Source organism: Pinus tabuliformis, chromosome 8 (assembly GCF_031772625.1).
Source record: "Pinus tabuliformis cultivar Carrire ecotype Pingquan chromosome 8, CPIR1, whole genome shotgun sequence".
Taxonomy (NCBI): Eukaryota; Viridiplantae; Streptophyta; class Pinopsida; order Pinales; family Pinaceae; genus Pinus; species Pinus tabuliformis.
The window spans coordinates 1,088,427,894-1,088,445,036 of NC_142294.1; the positions used below are offsets into that span (position 1 = coordinate 1,088,427,894).

Consider the following 17,143-nt stretch of genomic DNA (forward strand, 5'->3'; position numbering starts at 1 on the left):
AATTGGATAGAGGAGACAAGAGTACAAACCAAGCCCACTCTTTTTGCCGAATCCCCCCACTAATCCGTGCTCAAAAGTGTCCATGATAAGTAAACAAAAATGCTCAACTACACAATGAAAGGTCATATCTTCGGGTTTGGAAGGTCCACCTTCAAACATATGATCATAACAGATGGGCGAGGGAGCATATGGCTAGCTCATGTGGCAGAGATAGTGGCACATCGAGCTATCTAGTGGTTGCAAGGTGCTGCTGGCTGCCAGCTAAGGACCATATAGGAGAAATTTTTTCTCGTATGGGTATCACCCAAAGGTGGTGGGTAACAAGTCAAAAAATAATGATGTCATTTTTATTTTGTGTGTGCATCTATTTTCTCAGTTCCAAATTATTTTCCGCAGCATAATTTTGTGAAGAATTACAGTGTGATTTATTCGTTATTTGTCATATCAAATAAACTGCATAATTAATCAGTTAGAAGAATAAATTTCCAGTTGTTGCAATTTAAGGAAATTTCACAGATAATAGACGTTCACGCATGTTTACTAGATTAAGGCTACAGTACATGTTCACACATGTTCACTAGACTAAGTCTCATCACCTACAAGTGTTATAACTTTCACATGAAAAAATGTACAATAAAAAATAGCATAAAACAAAACAATATTAGCACTTATTCAAAATAGCATTGTCAGTGCACCTAATGACTATTGAGAACAGTTTTCTTCATAGCTATAGGAAATCCTATGCAATTGCCAACTTAAAGCCAAGAATATGAAATGGGGCAACCAAAAGGTTCACTTATAGAAGTATCTTTTTATGTGTCTCATCTACATCAACCTGGTTATGATAATTTAAATTTAAACTTGTGTAAAAATTTACATCTTTGACCATCGGAGTGTAGTCCAGGGACAAGCAGTGAGGTAGTTGAGCTTGTATTCAACCAAAAGGTTCTCTTATAGAGGCATCCTTTTATGTGTCTCAACTACATCAACCTGGTTATGATAATTTAAATTTAAACTTGTGTAAAACTTTGCATCTTTGACCATTGGAGTGTACTCTAGGGAGAAGCAGTGAGGTGGTTGAGCTTGCATTGACATTCATGCCTGGATTCAAAACCCTCCCAAGTGGGTTTAAATGAGGCAACTTATGTGAAAAAGATTCTATAATAAGTATTTCAAAAAAATAAATTGCATCTTCGGATTATTAAATTCAATGAATATTGCATCATGAAATAGCATCATCTTACAGTGCCCCATGCAACATCAAAATTTCTTTTTCTTTAGAAATAACAGAAATGAGGACACACATCGAAATCTCATTTTCTTTTTTAAATAATGCAAATGAGGACATTGACAAAGATAAGAATAAAGATAAAAAAGAACGTGTTAATGAAAACACCAATGAAAGTGTTAATGAACATGCTAATGAAAATGCAATAAAAGACACAAATAAATGCATACCGAAATGAACCACATTTAAACTCTTATAACATGAAATTAACCCATACTCCACAGGTGCAAAAATATAATCTATCTGTCTTACAAACTCATACATTCGAAGAGTAAGGCTAGTAAAAACTTCTTTTAGAACTTCCTATATTGTGACCACCAAGGGTGATTTGATTTACTTGTCAAGGATTTAATGAAGACTGATTAGGTAGCAAGAAACGAATATGCTCAGAAAAGGATGGACTTAGTTCATGGCACCTCATATTTAAATTTTATAAAATACAAGGATAATGGGAAGAAAGGAACCACCAAGATTGCAACCTTTTGTATAGTTTTATCGAGAGCATCCTCTAACACTCAACATAGATCAACCAAATGAGAAATAAGTATGTGATTTATCCAGGCATGTACAAATGAAATCCAAACCAGAAATAAAATTGCCCAGCCAATAAAATAAATGGTGTAGGGTCCAGATCAAGAAGGATATGATACAGCATGAAGGCACTGCACGAAAATATCAACACCTATTCCAACCTTCACCAATTTTTGTAATCCACAAGATAAGAAGATCCATATGAAAGAGAATAACTTAAAGAGATAGAAAGCAAGACATGTTAAATAATAAACAGTTTTGAATCCACCTTAGATCTATGTTCACATGCAAAGACAACTGAGAACAAGGAATATTCTAAAGCTTTAGACAGAACAAATAAAAATACAGATAATAAAAGACAGATATAACAAGTGAGTACAGAGAACTATACTTTTCAGGATGATTTATATATAGTCTGTTGATATACTTTGGTACAGGGTCTGGAACGAAAAATTCTTCTGCAGTTCGGTCAGGAATGCCAATTTCCCATAATGTAGGTCCACTTTTTGGTGGTTCATATATGAGATCACCTAGATCAGTTGATGAACCTGCATACATAAAATCATTTATCTCAGTTTTGAAGCACTACAGAAGCCATACACAGAGGCTGATAATTTGCAATTATACAGAAAACATTTTACAGCAATACAAATGGACCATAAGAGGAAGAAGTAGAACAAACAGATATATAGCCAGACGTACAGGTTGATAAATTGCAATTATACAGAACATAAATTTACAATGATACAAATGGGCCATAAAAGGAAGAACAAACAGATATGTTAATCTTGAAAGAAACAGATCAAGGTTTTACAGTGTTTCAAATAGGAAATAAAAGGAAGAACCAAGTGAGAACTAATTAAACAATAAAGTTGTTGTTCCAGATGGGTGACACCTTGCTTTGAAGAGGACAGATGGCTAGAGGACAGTCGATGCAAGCCTGTCTTCAAATGATCAAAACAACATAGTTTGGAAGATGGAAGTACCATGCTAAGCTCTTCTCAGCAGACCCATCAAATCTGAGGATCTCTCCTCGTATGAGTTCTGGATGGTCGCCAATCAGCAAAATAATGGAAGATCGTGTCACGGAACTTCTCGTCCATTACAAGCTCTGAGAGAACCTCTATATAGTTTGTAAATTTTGCTTCTTTAATTGTTGGATTCAGATAGTTGGGAATCTCCAGCTTTGTTATAGGAAGGCCCTGCCTTGTCTCTCTACAAAACAATCTATTTAGCTTAAAGGCATTGGGAGGATGAATCATTTAAGCCCAATCCTCATTTGGGAGAAGCATGATGACCTCGGACGGTGTAATGTTCCGGAATAGGAAAAATAGTGATATACAAAGCAAATAACACATGCAAGCACAAAATTTCCAAAAATCAGTGAACACCCATGAAATCTCTACAAATACCACGCAGCTGAGCCGTTTTATTAAATATATGGAGCAAGAGTACAATGGTATGGATGTAGTGTACCTGGGCTTGCCTCAAGGGCAAGCTTGACAAGACCCAAGTGAGAAAATGCAACGCCCAAAAGAGAGAGTAAGCTACCACAAATAGGCCCTGCGCTGCCCCAGAAAACTGCACTGTCTGCTGGAGAGATGGAGCTGAAACTCAGTGTTTTAAAACTCCGACTCAGGTTCGGAAACAACGGAGGGTCGACTCTGACTCCGACTCCGACTCAATATCGACTCGGGCGGTTTGATTTCAATGACTCGGTCGTTGTAAAAAATACATTAAATATTTATTTTTTATAAAAAAACATAATTTTAAAGATTTTCATTCATGTTTCCAAACACAAAGCTTTAGAATATAGAGAGAAAACAACATATGATCAAAGTAGGCTCATGAATATATCCATTATATCAAAATGGCACCCAGTGCACTGTCCAAGACATACATGATATAGAAATCAAAACAAAAGCTCATAACCAAGGAGGCTCTAAATGGCCTCTACAACAAAAGTAAACTGTAAAACATCACTAGTCACCAGTACTACTGGCCACTGCTAGAGGAGCCAACATCATTTGGCTCAGACTCTGAATCAGAGTCAGACAGGGAAACCCATGGCTCCTCCTCATCATCATCTCCAATTGCAACTGTAGAAATGGTAGCACTAGCAGGCTATGCAGCAGCTGCACGCTGAGATAGACGAGATATGCACTTCCGTCATGGCTGAGCAGAGGAAGCGCCTGCAACTAGAGTACTTGGGGCTAAGCCTGAGGCTAGTACAAGTGGATATGCATTCAATTGAACATTTTGTTCAAGTGATGCCTCCATCTCTAAATCTAAATCAAGATCCTCATTAGAATCAAACTATGTTGGATGACTCTCCACTACCCAATCTGATGTTGGATCAATATCTTCCAACACAATGGGATTTGAATCAGGTCTTTTGTTCAGCAATTGGTTGCATTTGAGACGGAGGTTGTATTGGACATAGACTAGATCATTTAATCGTTTTTTATCCAAACGATTTCTTTTCTTCGTGTGAATCCTCTCAAAGACAGACCAATTGCGCTCACACCCAGTAGCACTACAAGTTTGACTCAAAATACGAATTGCAAACTTTTGCAATTGAGGATAATGGCTAACAAAAGCCTCCCACCATTGTGCTGCAAAAAACATAGTAGCGCAAAGAGTTAGCTCAACAAATTATATCCAACAATCAACTTTCAAATTATAAACAATTTAGCAAAATAAGAATTTGAAAATCGAAATTTTCGTTTACCTGGCTCATCTGCTTCCCTTGCAATCTTTGCTAGGTTCTTGCCAAAGGTACCTGTGGCTTTGCTGAAACAAGTGACCTGTTGGTGTATCTCCAACTGATCACTCTCCAATGGGATCATGCGATCAATGCAGTCAATCAATCCATCTCTAACCTCCCCACCCAAAGCTCCTACCTCCAGAGCTTTATAATGATACCTTGGGTTCAAAAAATACCCAGTTGCATGTATAGGGCGATGGAGTTGATTGTTCCATCTTTCATCAATGATTGCCCAAATGGACCCATACTTAGCCACTCTATCCTTGTATGTCCTCTTTATTTGCTCCTTTGCTTGATCCATAGCCTCATAAATGAAGCCCATAGCCAATCTTTCCTCATCCACCAACCGCAACACCTTAACCAGTGGCTCAGCAACCTTCACAATCTCTGCTACCTTTTTCCAAAATATTTCTTCATTAACTTTCTTTTTCAAATCTTTGCCATCCTATTTGTTAGACCACTGGCTTTGATTCCATTCATCACTGGAAAACATCTTTTGCAAGTTTCTATGTTGGGAAAGCATAGATTGCAATGTCAAAAAATGAGTTGCAAATCTAGTGATGGCGGTCCTAATAATATCTCTGCCCCCTGTGTGTCTCCTCATCAAGCTCAAAATCCATGAATGACCGTAGATACATTTTGTTATGCTTTTGGCATGATCTACAGTGTTCTTGACCCAATCTAATTTGCCAATATCCTAAAGCATGAGGTTTATCACTATGCAATGTGCAGCACATGGGGTCCAAAAGATGGTTTTATGTTTTTCCTCTAACAATTTACCAGCAAGAACATAGTTAGAGGCATTATCTGTGATGATTTGAACAACATTAGCCACCCCCACCTCCTCAACAACCTCATCCAATAGCTTAAACAACAATTGTCCATCTTTCACCCTATCAGATGCATCAACTGATTTTAGAAACATGGTTCCCTGTGGGAAAAAGATAAGAAAGTTTATGATGGGACGGTTCCTTTGATTAGTCCATCTATCTGACATGACGGTACATCCTGTTTTTGCCCATGAGTTTTTGAAATCTTTCAAATACTTATCAATGAAGGAAATTTATTTCTGCAAACGAAACCCCCTTAACTCATGCATAGTAGGGCCTTTGAAGCCCTTTCCAGCAATAAATATGGCAGCAACCATAGGCTCATAATATGGTGAACGAGAAGCATTGAAGGGGATATCCACATCTCGATCTCTTCCTGGCGAAGAGCTGCCCACATCTCGTCCCAAGGTGGGAGAGTCCCTCTGCCCAATATACTCTGGACAAATACCTCCCAGTCTTTTGAGACAGCATTCAGGGTTGTCCTCACCATCAACTCCTAATCCGGTGTCGCTTCTATAGCAGTCAACTGATCTCGGATCTCATTCAGTCCTCCAAGGAAGGTGTCAATCGGTTCTCCCTTCTTCATCTGATACGACCTCAACTGATTCTCAAGTAGCATTCTTCTCTACACAGAAGTATGCTGGTACAATTTCTTGAGAGCCTCCCACATCTCAAATGTCGTTTCCTTCTCGGCTATGTGTGGTACTACATGATCCTTGACCCCGTCAAGGATGATGCTCTTGGCCCTCACCATTGCCTCCTCGTACTTGTCGTTATCATTGGGGTCGATTGGGATAGCTATTACCTTCAAGGCGAAGTTCTTGACACGATTTCTGTCAAGTACGGATAAGATTTTGGCCTTCCAGACTGCGAAGTTCGACACTATGTCCAGTCTATCCTGGTCTCTTACTCCGTGTAGTGCCATGATGCTCCTCTACTTCCCTCCTGGAAGTTCTCTATTCGACTCCTCTGAGTCTCTACTTCTCGTCTGGAAGTTCTCTTCTGGACTCCCTCTGAGTCTTGATTTCCCTCCTGGAAATCCTTCTATTGTTGTCGAGATGCCCCCTACTCTGATCGTCTTGTGCAACCGCACCACTGATCCAGGTTCCTCGGCTAGAAACCCTCAAAAGCAACTCCTCTTGGCCTTGCTCTGTTAGGTACTATTCTAACTACAGTACCTCACTAGCTCCACTCTGCAATATTCCCACAGCCTTCTAAACCTCAGCAACCTGAAGGTGAGAGCTCCCAGGCACTGCGCAATCCCGGCACCAGCAACCCGACCTCCTTAGCCAACTCCGTCAACATTCCCAACTACTGCCTGGCTCTGCATGAGGCTCCCTTTTCCTTCCTTAGCCTCTGCGTTGCCTCTTCTTGGCTCACCCTTGATGACGCAAGCACTGCATCACCCTTCCCTTGTTGCTGCTCTACTAGAAACAGCTTCTGTCACCTCGGGACAGTTGTTTTTTGCTGCTATTGCTTCGCTCGACTGATGTCCTTAGTCCTCCTGTGATCTGCAATCACGCTCTGATACCATGTTGAAGTTTCTAAGTTTACTTAGTTAGAAACCCTCCATGCACTTTATCTGATTTATTCCTACCTACTTGTTATTTTACTTAACAAGTTATTTACAATGTAAATACTGAAAATAAACACTAGTGCATGCTCAACATATTACAGATCAGCAACTAAAGGAAACAGAAACAATCACACTATATGACACCATTATTTTTGGACCAATGTCCTCGGAAAAACCCAATGTGGGAAAACAGTGCAGCTATCTAAGGGTTTTCTTATTAAGCAATATCAAACTACAATTTGGGTGCCGAAACTAGCCTACCCAACAGAGAATTTCCTTGGCAATAATACCTCTCAGTTTTTGACAAATCTCCTGGCTGAAACCCCAGAAAATTCTTCCGGCAGCTACTCAGCACCAATCTGCCCCAGAAACCCCAGCGTCAGCCTCTCTCTGGACTACGTCAGGCCCACTCTGCCCAGCGCTGGCCCTACGTCACCCCAGATGGGTCTGCGTCAGCCTTAGGAGGCCCTACGTTAGCCATCTAGCCCTCTGCGTCAGCAATGCTAGCCTCTATGAGGCTCTGCGTAGCTCCCGGCTGCCTCTGTGTGGCCCTACATGAGCCCTGGCTAGCTCTGCGTCACTCTCCCCGGCTACTGCGTTGTTCTCTTGACACTATCTCTGCCTCTTTGTGTCTCTATACTCAATGCCCCTCAGCTGCAACTCCCGATCACTAAATCTATCTGTCTTAGCAAACCCCGCTCTAGAGAATACAATGACTGATCTCTCTGGTGTGTTCTCTCCAAGTGACCCTCAAGCCCCTTCCTATACTTTTCTCGTTGACATATCAACGACCGAGATTAAGTCCCTAATCAACAGCTAAGATTAGATTTGGCTTGATCCATGTCTTTTGGACCATTCTAATACAGTTTCATATTAATACACATTAATATTTTATTGTCCCTAAGTTTAGACTTAAGGACTCCATTATAAATATTAATTATTTTAATATCTCCTGAACTGTTTAGAATCTGCCCAAACCCTTTCTGGGTATTGGAGATCTCATGTGCCCTAACCTCTCCACCAAATTTCATGGCTAGAGCACATCCGATGCTACCCCAAATCAACATGCAGAAGAGATCAGACCACTGCAATTTATATCAGACCTCTGCAATGACCCAAGTTAGTCACAAGATTACATAAGATGATAATCAAATGCTTATAGTTAATGTGGGATTGATCTCGCAATTATTATGAGTTAAATTAGAGTGCTTTTATGTAATATCCCCAATTTTGATTTTCCACATTAGAGACGATTTTTGGAAGAGGAGGCAATTTCGGCATTGGGACTTAGGAGGAGAAAAGGGAAATTGCAGCTCTAGTGGAACGTGCAGCCCACAAGAGAGAGAATTTTGGCCCAAGAAGAGAACTCGCACTCTACGAGGAGAGAAAAGAGGAGGGGGTACGAATTAAGAGAGAGAGAGTGTGGGGACCACCAAGGGAGAGAAGGACGCCAGCAATTATAAGGAGAAGAGACCTTCATTTGGATCTTTTGACAATCTAACCTTTGAACACAAATTTCCTTGAGTTGTTTAGCCAAGCAAACTAGTGTTGTTTAGCACAAGGAATTCCAAAGCGGGAATTCCACCTCTACCTTCAACGAATTTCGAGTGTCACCCTAGGAGAGTAATTGGGAGCTGTTCCGAGCAATTGAGGTTCCAAACTTGCAGGTAATTCTTCAGCTAGTGTGCGCTTCTCCTAGGGCACAAAAGAAAATTCATGTGGGTGATAAGAGCCAGCAAACAAAGGAGCTTGGGCCGGAGATTTTGCAAATAATTTTTCCCACAAGGAGGACGAATTTCCCTTGGGGATTGGCAGGCTGAAAGTGTTGTAAATTGGAGGGTCGAATTTGTCTAACCTGGGTCTGCGTAGGGGTTTATTCGCAGCTTTTGCATACTCGTTGAGAGCAGTTGTTTTTAAGGCTTGGGGAGTTGGGAATCACTTTGAGATTGGGGGAGAAATTTCACAAGACTTGGGGAGAATTTCTTGAAGGAATTTTGGTCCATTTTGCAACAGTTTGATTTTTGTAGCTTCACTGGCAGACTTGTGGGAGAAACACGCAAATTTGGAGACACCAGTGACTTGTGAATCTAACCCAAACCCTTACTCAGCTTTTGTGGGTTTGGTGAGAGGAGGCTAGGATTAATTTTGCAAAATTTTCTGAGCACTTATGAGGGAAGAATCCCTAGTTCCTTCCAATAGCCAGCAGCAGAAATTGTTGGAGGGCGCAGTTCACCCTGCGACCACTTCCACTATTTGGGTTCGTGAGATATTTCTGGACCTTGCCAGGTATCTTGTGAGGAGGCCATCATCAAAGTTTCAGCTCATTTCAAGCAATCTTCAGAGCAGTTCCTCCCGTTTTCTTCCACCACTAACTAACAGTTCTCCATGGGCATGCGCAGTTCTTCACGGGGATCCTTCCAGCATCTAAGCATTGCAGTCACACCTGGGTTCCTGCCATAGCTTGCAGTAGCAAGCCCAAGTTCCTCTGGTCTCATTTATTGTACTCATATTTATCAAGATTAATGCAATGACTCAGAGTTTTTGCTCATATTTCCGTGTTCAAATTTGTATGGTTGTGCATTTTTTAATTTTGTAGTTGTAGTTAGTTCATTGATTTTGTTATCTACGGTATTTTTCCATTTTGAATATTACATTTGAGGCTCAAATTAGGTGTCAACATTAGTGATTAGGGTTTAAAATTGATTCAACTTTAGGTTTGATATGAGACAGTCAATAGACGAGCCAAGGATGAGAGCAACAAAGCCCTCAAGGGTTGCGGCTTGGTCTCAAGAGATGATGTGCTAGGAAGAGCACACAAACTACAAAGTTTGAGCCACAAACGAGGTGCCCAAAACTCCATGTTCCACCTGTAACCACAAGTATGTTAACCCTAGGATACAAACACAATAACTCGCCTTTTAATTTGGCAGCGCCAAGCGAGAAAAGCCCTCTACCCTTACGGCTAGGCCTAAATGGCTAATGTTAATGGAGAACGATGTCACCAAGCCCCAAAACAAAATATAAAACCCTTCCCAAGTGATATATCAACCTACAACAAAGGGTTAGTCCAAAAATTGTAGTGGATCAGACCTTATCCTTGTTAATTTCTCAATAAAAAACGATGCCAAAGCTTGACAAGAGCAACAATTAGGCCTGCAAACAAAGTTGGTGCCAAAATCCAATTGTAATAACTTCGTTGAGCCTCCCAGGACTTGAGTTTGGGCTATGAGCCACCTCCAAGATCTGTGCTAGGGCTTTGTGACTCAAAGAGGGTTGCGGCTAGGGTTTTGTTATGAATTAAAAATTACATAACTAAAATAATAAAAAAAAAATATGCATAATTAATTAAATCATTAAATAAATTTAATTAAGAATTAAATCCTTAGTAAGGAATGGACACCAGTCCCAAGGGACGTGTCTTATGGGGTTCATGGATAGTCAACTCCTATTTAAGGAGCACCGCCACAACCATGTAAATCATCCATTCATATTCTAATAAAAATATTTAATATCTACAAAATTCCTATTGTGTTTCAGTCTATTGACATCTAATAACGGAGCGTATAGAAACCTTGTGCAGCAGTGATATCAGAGTAGGTTCTTCTAGCAAGAACCACGCCCTCGGTGGGCCGTCGGCCCTGTCGACCTTCCACTCCAACGCAATTCTCATCCGCTGTCACTAAACTTTGTGTTGTCACTGCCATCGTCCACCCTAGCCACCACTATTATGCGTTCTATTCACTGCTCCGACCAGACATTTGACCGAGACGCAATACAGTCCGTCGAAACACCGTCCCGCACTTCGCGTCACCGTCTCAACAGCTCCACGCCCATTGGCACTGACATCGTTCTTCCCGTTAAGTTACATCTGTCTGCCGCATTACCAACACCGTAAACGCTGAAAATTTATGCACCTAGCAGTTACTGATCTGTATGATATTTTGATGTTGCGGGAGCCACGGGAGAGGTCACGATCAACGTACGTGACCAAACCAACCATCAGCTAAGACTTTTTAGGATCTTAATTAATATATAACGTTATAATAATTATATTATAAATTTTAATAATTTAATTAACGTTGATTGTGGTAGCATTGGAGGTGCTATAGACATGAAAATTGGTGGAGAGGCTAAAGCACATGAGATCTCCAAGACCTAAAAATGGTTAGGGGAAATAGCACCCAGTTAGAGAGATATTAAAATAATTAATATTTTTAATAGGGTTCCTAAGTCTAAACTTAGGAAAATTAAATATTAATGGGTATTAATATAAAATTGGGTGAGAATGTTTTAAATGACATGGATCAAGCCAAATCTAATCTTAGTCGTTGATTAAAGACTTAATCTCGTTCGTTGAAGACTCAACAGGAAAAGTATAAGTGGAGGCTTGAGGATCAGTTGGAGATACACCAAGATTGATCAGTCAGTTCAATTTTCTGGAGCAGGGTTTGCTGAGAAAATTCGAACAAGTGATTTGAGTTGGAGTGAGGGGCAATGAGTACATAGTAGAGAGGCAAAGATAGTGCCAGAGGGCTAGCGCAGTGATTGAGGAGGCTACGCAGAGCCAGTAGGAGCCACGCAAAAGGCCAGAGAGACTGCACAAAGGCTAGCAGGGCCTGCGTGGGTGACGCAGAAGGCCAGAGAGGCAAAGGGCTGACGCAGATCCTTGGAGAAGCGCTGGAAAGATTTTCGTGAGGCAGACATGCTGAATATCTGCTTCCGAAGAGAAGTATTACTGCCAGATAGAAATCTCTGTTGGGCAAACCAGTTTGGAACCCTAGCTATACTCAAGAAAGTTGCTTAATAATAAAACCCTTAGAACTGTTGCACCGGTTTTCCCGCATTGGGTTTTTCCGGGACAATTGTCCAAAAATAACGGTGTCCCTTGTGCGTTTGCCTATTATTTCAGTTGATGATCTATATATGTGTTGACACTGCATTTGTGTTTATTTTCAGTATTTATATGGTTAAATAACTTGTTAAGGAATAAACAAGTAGGTGAAATAAACCAGATAATGCAGGAAGAATTTCTGACGTGTTAGACTTAGAAATTTCAACATGGTATCAGAGGGTTGCAGATCACAGGAGAACTGAAGGCACCAGCTTAATCAGAGGCATTTGCAGCAGTAGCAGTTGTCCCGAGAGACAGAGTTGCTCCTAAGCAGAAAGCAGCAGAGAAGGAGTGACGCAGAGGATCTGCGTCATCATTTCGAGCCAGAGAGAGAGCCAACGCAGAGGCAAAGAGAGGCAGAAGAGGCTCGCGATGAGCCACATCATCCTACTCTGCCATGTAAGATTGACGCAGTTGGCCAGCAAAGCGATTCAGTCTTGCTGGGATTGCACAAAGCTAAGAGGCTCAGTTTCTTCCGTTGTTGGGGCATAGGGAGCTGTGGGCAGATTATGGATTGGGAAGCTGGTGGGGTGTTGTTGTTGTCGAGAGCCACTGCCTTGAGGGATTTCTAGCCAAGAAATCCAGATCCGAGTTGCAGTTGCAAAGAGGATCGGAGAGGAGCAGATCGACAGTTGGCGGGAAGATTTCCAGCAAGGAAATCAAGACTCAGAGGGAGTCTAAGAGAGAACGTCCAGGAGGGAAGCAGAGACTCAAAGCGAGTCTAGTAGTAGAGCAAAGATGGCAATGAACATACGGATGGATCAGGACAGGTTGGACGGGGCCTCCAATTTTGTCATCTGGAAGGTCGAGATCCTGTCTGTTCTGGACAGACATCGCATCAAGGGCTTCGCCTTGAGAACCATGGCTATCCCAGTCGACCCGGCTAATAATGAAAGGTATGAGGATGCAATGGCGAAGGCAAAGTGCATAATCCTTGATGGGGTCAAGGATCATGTAATACAACATATTGCCGAGAAGAACACAACAAAGGAGATGTGGGATACTTGGACGACATTATATCAGGGCACTTCCATGCAGAGGAAGATGTTACTAGAGAATCAACTGCGGTCGTATCAGAGGCAGAAGGGGGAGCAGATAGATCTATACCTCAGCAGATTGCAAGAGATTCAAGACCAACTTACTTCCATAGGGGCCACATCGGATTAGAAGTTCATGGTGAGGACCACCCTGAATGGAGTCTCCGAGGATTGGGAGACATTTGTCCAAAGCATTTTGGGCAAAGTTGATCTTCCAGGATGGGAAGAGATGTGTGCAGCTCTTCGCCAAGAAGAGATCAACCGGTTGACCAAGGAGGGAAGTAGCAGCAAAGTAGGTCGTATCAAGAAAGAGGAGGAGGAGGATGCGGCTTTGGCATCTGCAGGACAGCAGGGGAAGAGGAAGAAGAAGGACATCTCCAAGGTAAAGTGCTTCCATTGTGGGGAGCTGGGTCATTATGCAACCCAGTGTCCCAGGAAGAAGAATAAGGGAGAGGCTTCTGAGTCCAAGGAAACTCCGGCTAAGGCGGAGAAAGAAGTCGAGACTGATGACTACTATTCCATGAGTGCTCATGCACCTCTAGAGAAGAGGTGGGGAGACATCGAGTTGTAGTCAGAAGGACTATAGAAGATGAGGGGCAGGATCCTTGAGATACCCAAACTCTTGGATCATATCCAATTACGGGAGCCTCGAATAACAGTAGCAAGATGACGGATGTCGGTAGAAGCAAGATGTGAATGGAGCGACGAGGCAGTGCTAGAGTGCTAGGCTTTGTAGCAACACAATGGGGGTTGCAGCAGTGCGAGAGGTACAGAGGTAGTTGCAGCAGTGTAGAGAGGCACAGAGATAGTTGCAGCAGTGCGAGAGGCACAGAGGTGCTTGTAGCAGAGGGAGCACGGGATAGCAGCAGAGGTAGCTTCAACATCATGAGGCTTCTTCACTGACAAGGATGTCAGTAGTTGGGTAGATCAGTTACTTACTTCTCGGTAACTAAGTTGCAGTGCAACAATTAGCAGTCATAGTGCTATGGGCAGCATGATGCAGCATGTTGAGAGAGACTTGCAGTGCAAATGCAATGTTTGGAAGATGGACGAGCAGCGGCACGGATGGAGAGGGAGTTGCAGTACAGATGTAGAAATGCCAATGGCAAAGCCATGGGCAGCAGTACAGGAGGAAGCAGTGAAGTGGATGTAGGGCAACAGGCCCAACATCAGCACAGGTACTAGTGCTGGATGATCAGTGTGATGTTTCAGTGGTGGAGCATTACTAGAGCACATTCCTTGCGAAGAGGGAGTGTTGATTTGTGGTAGCATCAGATGTGCTCTAGTGATGAAAATTGGTGGAGAGGCTAAAGCACATGAGATCTCCAAGACCTTGAAATGGTTTGGGGAAATTCCACCCGGTTAGAGAGATATTAAAATAATTAATATTTTTAATTGGGTTCCTAAGTCGAAACTTAGGAAAATTAAAATATTAATGGGTATTAATATAAAACTGGGTAAGAATGTTCTAAATGACACTGATCAAGCCAAATATAATCTTATACGTTGATTAGAGACTTAATCTCGGCCGTTGAAGACTCAATAGGAAAAGTATAAGAGGAGACTTGAGGGTCAATTGGAAATACACCAAGATTGATCAGTCAGTTTGATTTTCTGGAGCGAGGTTTGCTAAAAAAATTCGAACAAGTGATTTGAGTTGCAACGAGGGGCAGTGAGTACATAGCAGAGAGGCAACGATAGTGCTAGAGAGCCAGGGCAGTTATTGAGGAGGCTACGAAGAGCCAACAGGAACCACGCAAAAGGCCAGAGAGACTGCGCAGAGGCTAGCAAGCCCTGGGTGGGTGACGCAAAAGGCCAGAGAGTTGACGTAGAGAGGCAAAGGGCTGATGTAGGGGGTTCCAGAGCTACACAGAGGCTAGCAGGGCTAACGCGGAGCCTTGGAGAAGCGCTGGAAGGATTTTCGTGGGGCAGACTTGTTGAATATCTGCTTCCGAAAGAGGTATTACTGCCAATTATAAATCTCTGTTGGGTGAACCAGTTTGGCACCCTAGTTGTACTCAAGAAAGTTGCTTAATAATAAAACCCTCAGAGCTGTTGCACTGGTTTTCCCGCATTGGGTTTTTCCGAAGACGATTGTCCAAAAATAACGGTGTCCCTTGTGTATTTGTCTATTATTTCAATTGATGATCTGTATATGAGTTGAGACTGCATTTGTGTTTATTTTCAGTATTTATATGGTTAAATAACTTTTTAAGGAATAAATAAGTAGGTGAAATAAACCAGATAATGCAGGAAGAATTTATGACGTGTTAGACTTAGAAATTTCAACAATATATATATATATATATATATATATATAATTAATAATTGGGTCCACTAGGAAAAAGAAAAACAAAATGGGAAGTAGCAACAGTGACGATATGAAAAAAATTCAAGAGGACATCAACAAGTTAAATAAAGACCTTGATAACGTCGAGAAGTCAGTTAGTAAGTAGGACCAAATAGCCAATGATATCTTCTTCTTTTTTAACTTTATGACCCAGCATTTCGGAAGGATTGATTCGCCCTTTAGCTACATAGAGTCCCAAGACTCCAAAAGGTGAGAATTCTCTAGAGCATGAGTTCACGATGCATGAGAAGTCACGAATATCACAAATTCACTTCGAAGGGAGCTAGTATTATACCAAATCTTCTGAAAAAAACCATCTTAAAATTAAAATCAAATTACCTAAGTATGATGGTAAGAACCATAAAGGCGTCGTCGTATGGGTAAATAAGATGGACGCCATCTTTTTAGCAAACCCTCCACTCAGCGAGCAAGAAAGGGTCATGACCGCATCCAACTACCTAGAAGAAGAAGCATACGATTGGTTTTTGTGGTGGTCTTCTAAATGTACAGGTTGCTCGTTCAATTGGCAAAACTTTAAAAACGCCCTACTGAAAAGATTTCATGACGAAGAAGAAGATGATGTATACGAGAGATTCGTTCACCTGAAACAAAAAGGATCAGTGAGTGAATACACTCATGAATGGGAAGTGTTGGCAGTAAGGCAAAGAGGGTTTTCAGATGAAGAGCTATTAAAAATGTATCGTTGTGGCCTTAAAGATTACATTCGCGAAGAATTAAAATTACATCAACCCAAAACCATTGAGGATGCCAGACATGCAGCTATAATTATCGAACGAAAATATAAGCTCCACAAGGCACCATATGCCAGTAACCAGAAAACAAACAGCTACTCCAAAGGGAAGTCAAGGAAATCATCATCGGAAAACACTAGCAAGTATGTTCTACCACCAATGCGCAATGAGGGGAAACAACACTCTAGAGTGAAAAGAAAAAAGGATGGCAAATGTTAGAAATGCGGAGACAAGTATTACGCAGGGCACAAATGCACAACGCAAAAACTTTACAACTGCGAAGCAAAACAAGAAGAAGAATCTTCAGAAGACAGCTCTGACGAAGAGAACAATGAAGAAAATGAAAACCCTAATCCAGAATCAGAAGAGGATATGCCACGAATTTCTCTGGCAGCCATCACAAGAATAGCTCAACCGCAGACACTAAAGCTTAAAGGTCACATCAAGAAGCAAAATGTTATCGTTCTAATAGACTCAGGGAATACGCACAACTTCGTGGATGTCAATGTTGCAAAAAGACTAAACATTTTTGCTTACCCTGTAGCAGATTTAAAAGTTATGGTCACAGATGGGAAACATATAGATGGAATAGGTAAATTCCATAAAGTTAAATTGCAGCTAAACGAATACGAAATAGAGTCCAATTTTTATACAGTCCCCCTAGGAGGAGTAGACATCGTTCTAGTGATACAATGGTTACAAACACTAGGCACGTATTCAGCTAATCACCAGAAGTAGTTCATTAAGTTCAAGTGGGATGGAAGGAAGTATAAGTTGTTTGGGTTCCAAGCTCCACCCACTCAAGTCATCTCTGCTCAACAGATGAAAAAACTTATCCGTAAGGGAGCCTCAACATTTTTCGCACAGTGTCAACAGTTAGAGTTATCATCTATAGAAGGGGCTTACCAACCATCAGAAATTTCATCCTTGATCCAAAAATACAAGGCGGTTTTTCAAGATCTACTAATGAAATTCCCCCCCTAAAAGGCAAAGTGTACATATCATAGAGGTCAAACCAAACTCGACACTAGTGAACGTTAAGCCATATCGTTACCCCCATCACCACAAGACAAAAATAGAACGATTGACACAAGACCTGCTGAAGCAAGGAATCATTACAA

General features: G+C 41.5%; 1 protein-coding gene across 3 annotated transcripts in view; it reads right to left on the reverse strand.

Annotated features, from left to right (window-relative positions):
* LOC149239139 (uncharacterized) overlaps positions 1–17,143 on the reverse strand; it is a 211,938-nt gene that overhangs the window by 105,761 nt on the left and 89,034 nt on the right. For all 3 annotated transcript variants that reach the window (XM_089373321.1, XM_089373322.1, XM_089373320.1), the window contains exon 13: positions 2,211–2,367. In XM_089373321.1, the coding sequence (XP_089229447.1) occupies positions 2,211–2,367 (157 nt within the window). The remainder of the gene's footprint in view (positions 1–2,210; positions 2,368–17,143) is intronic.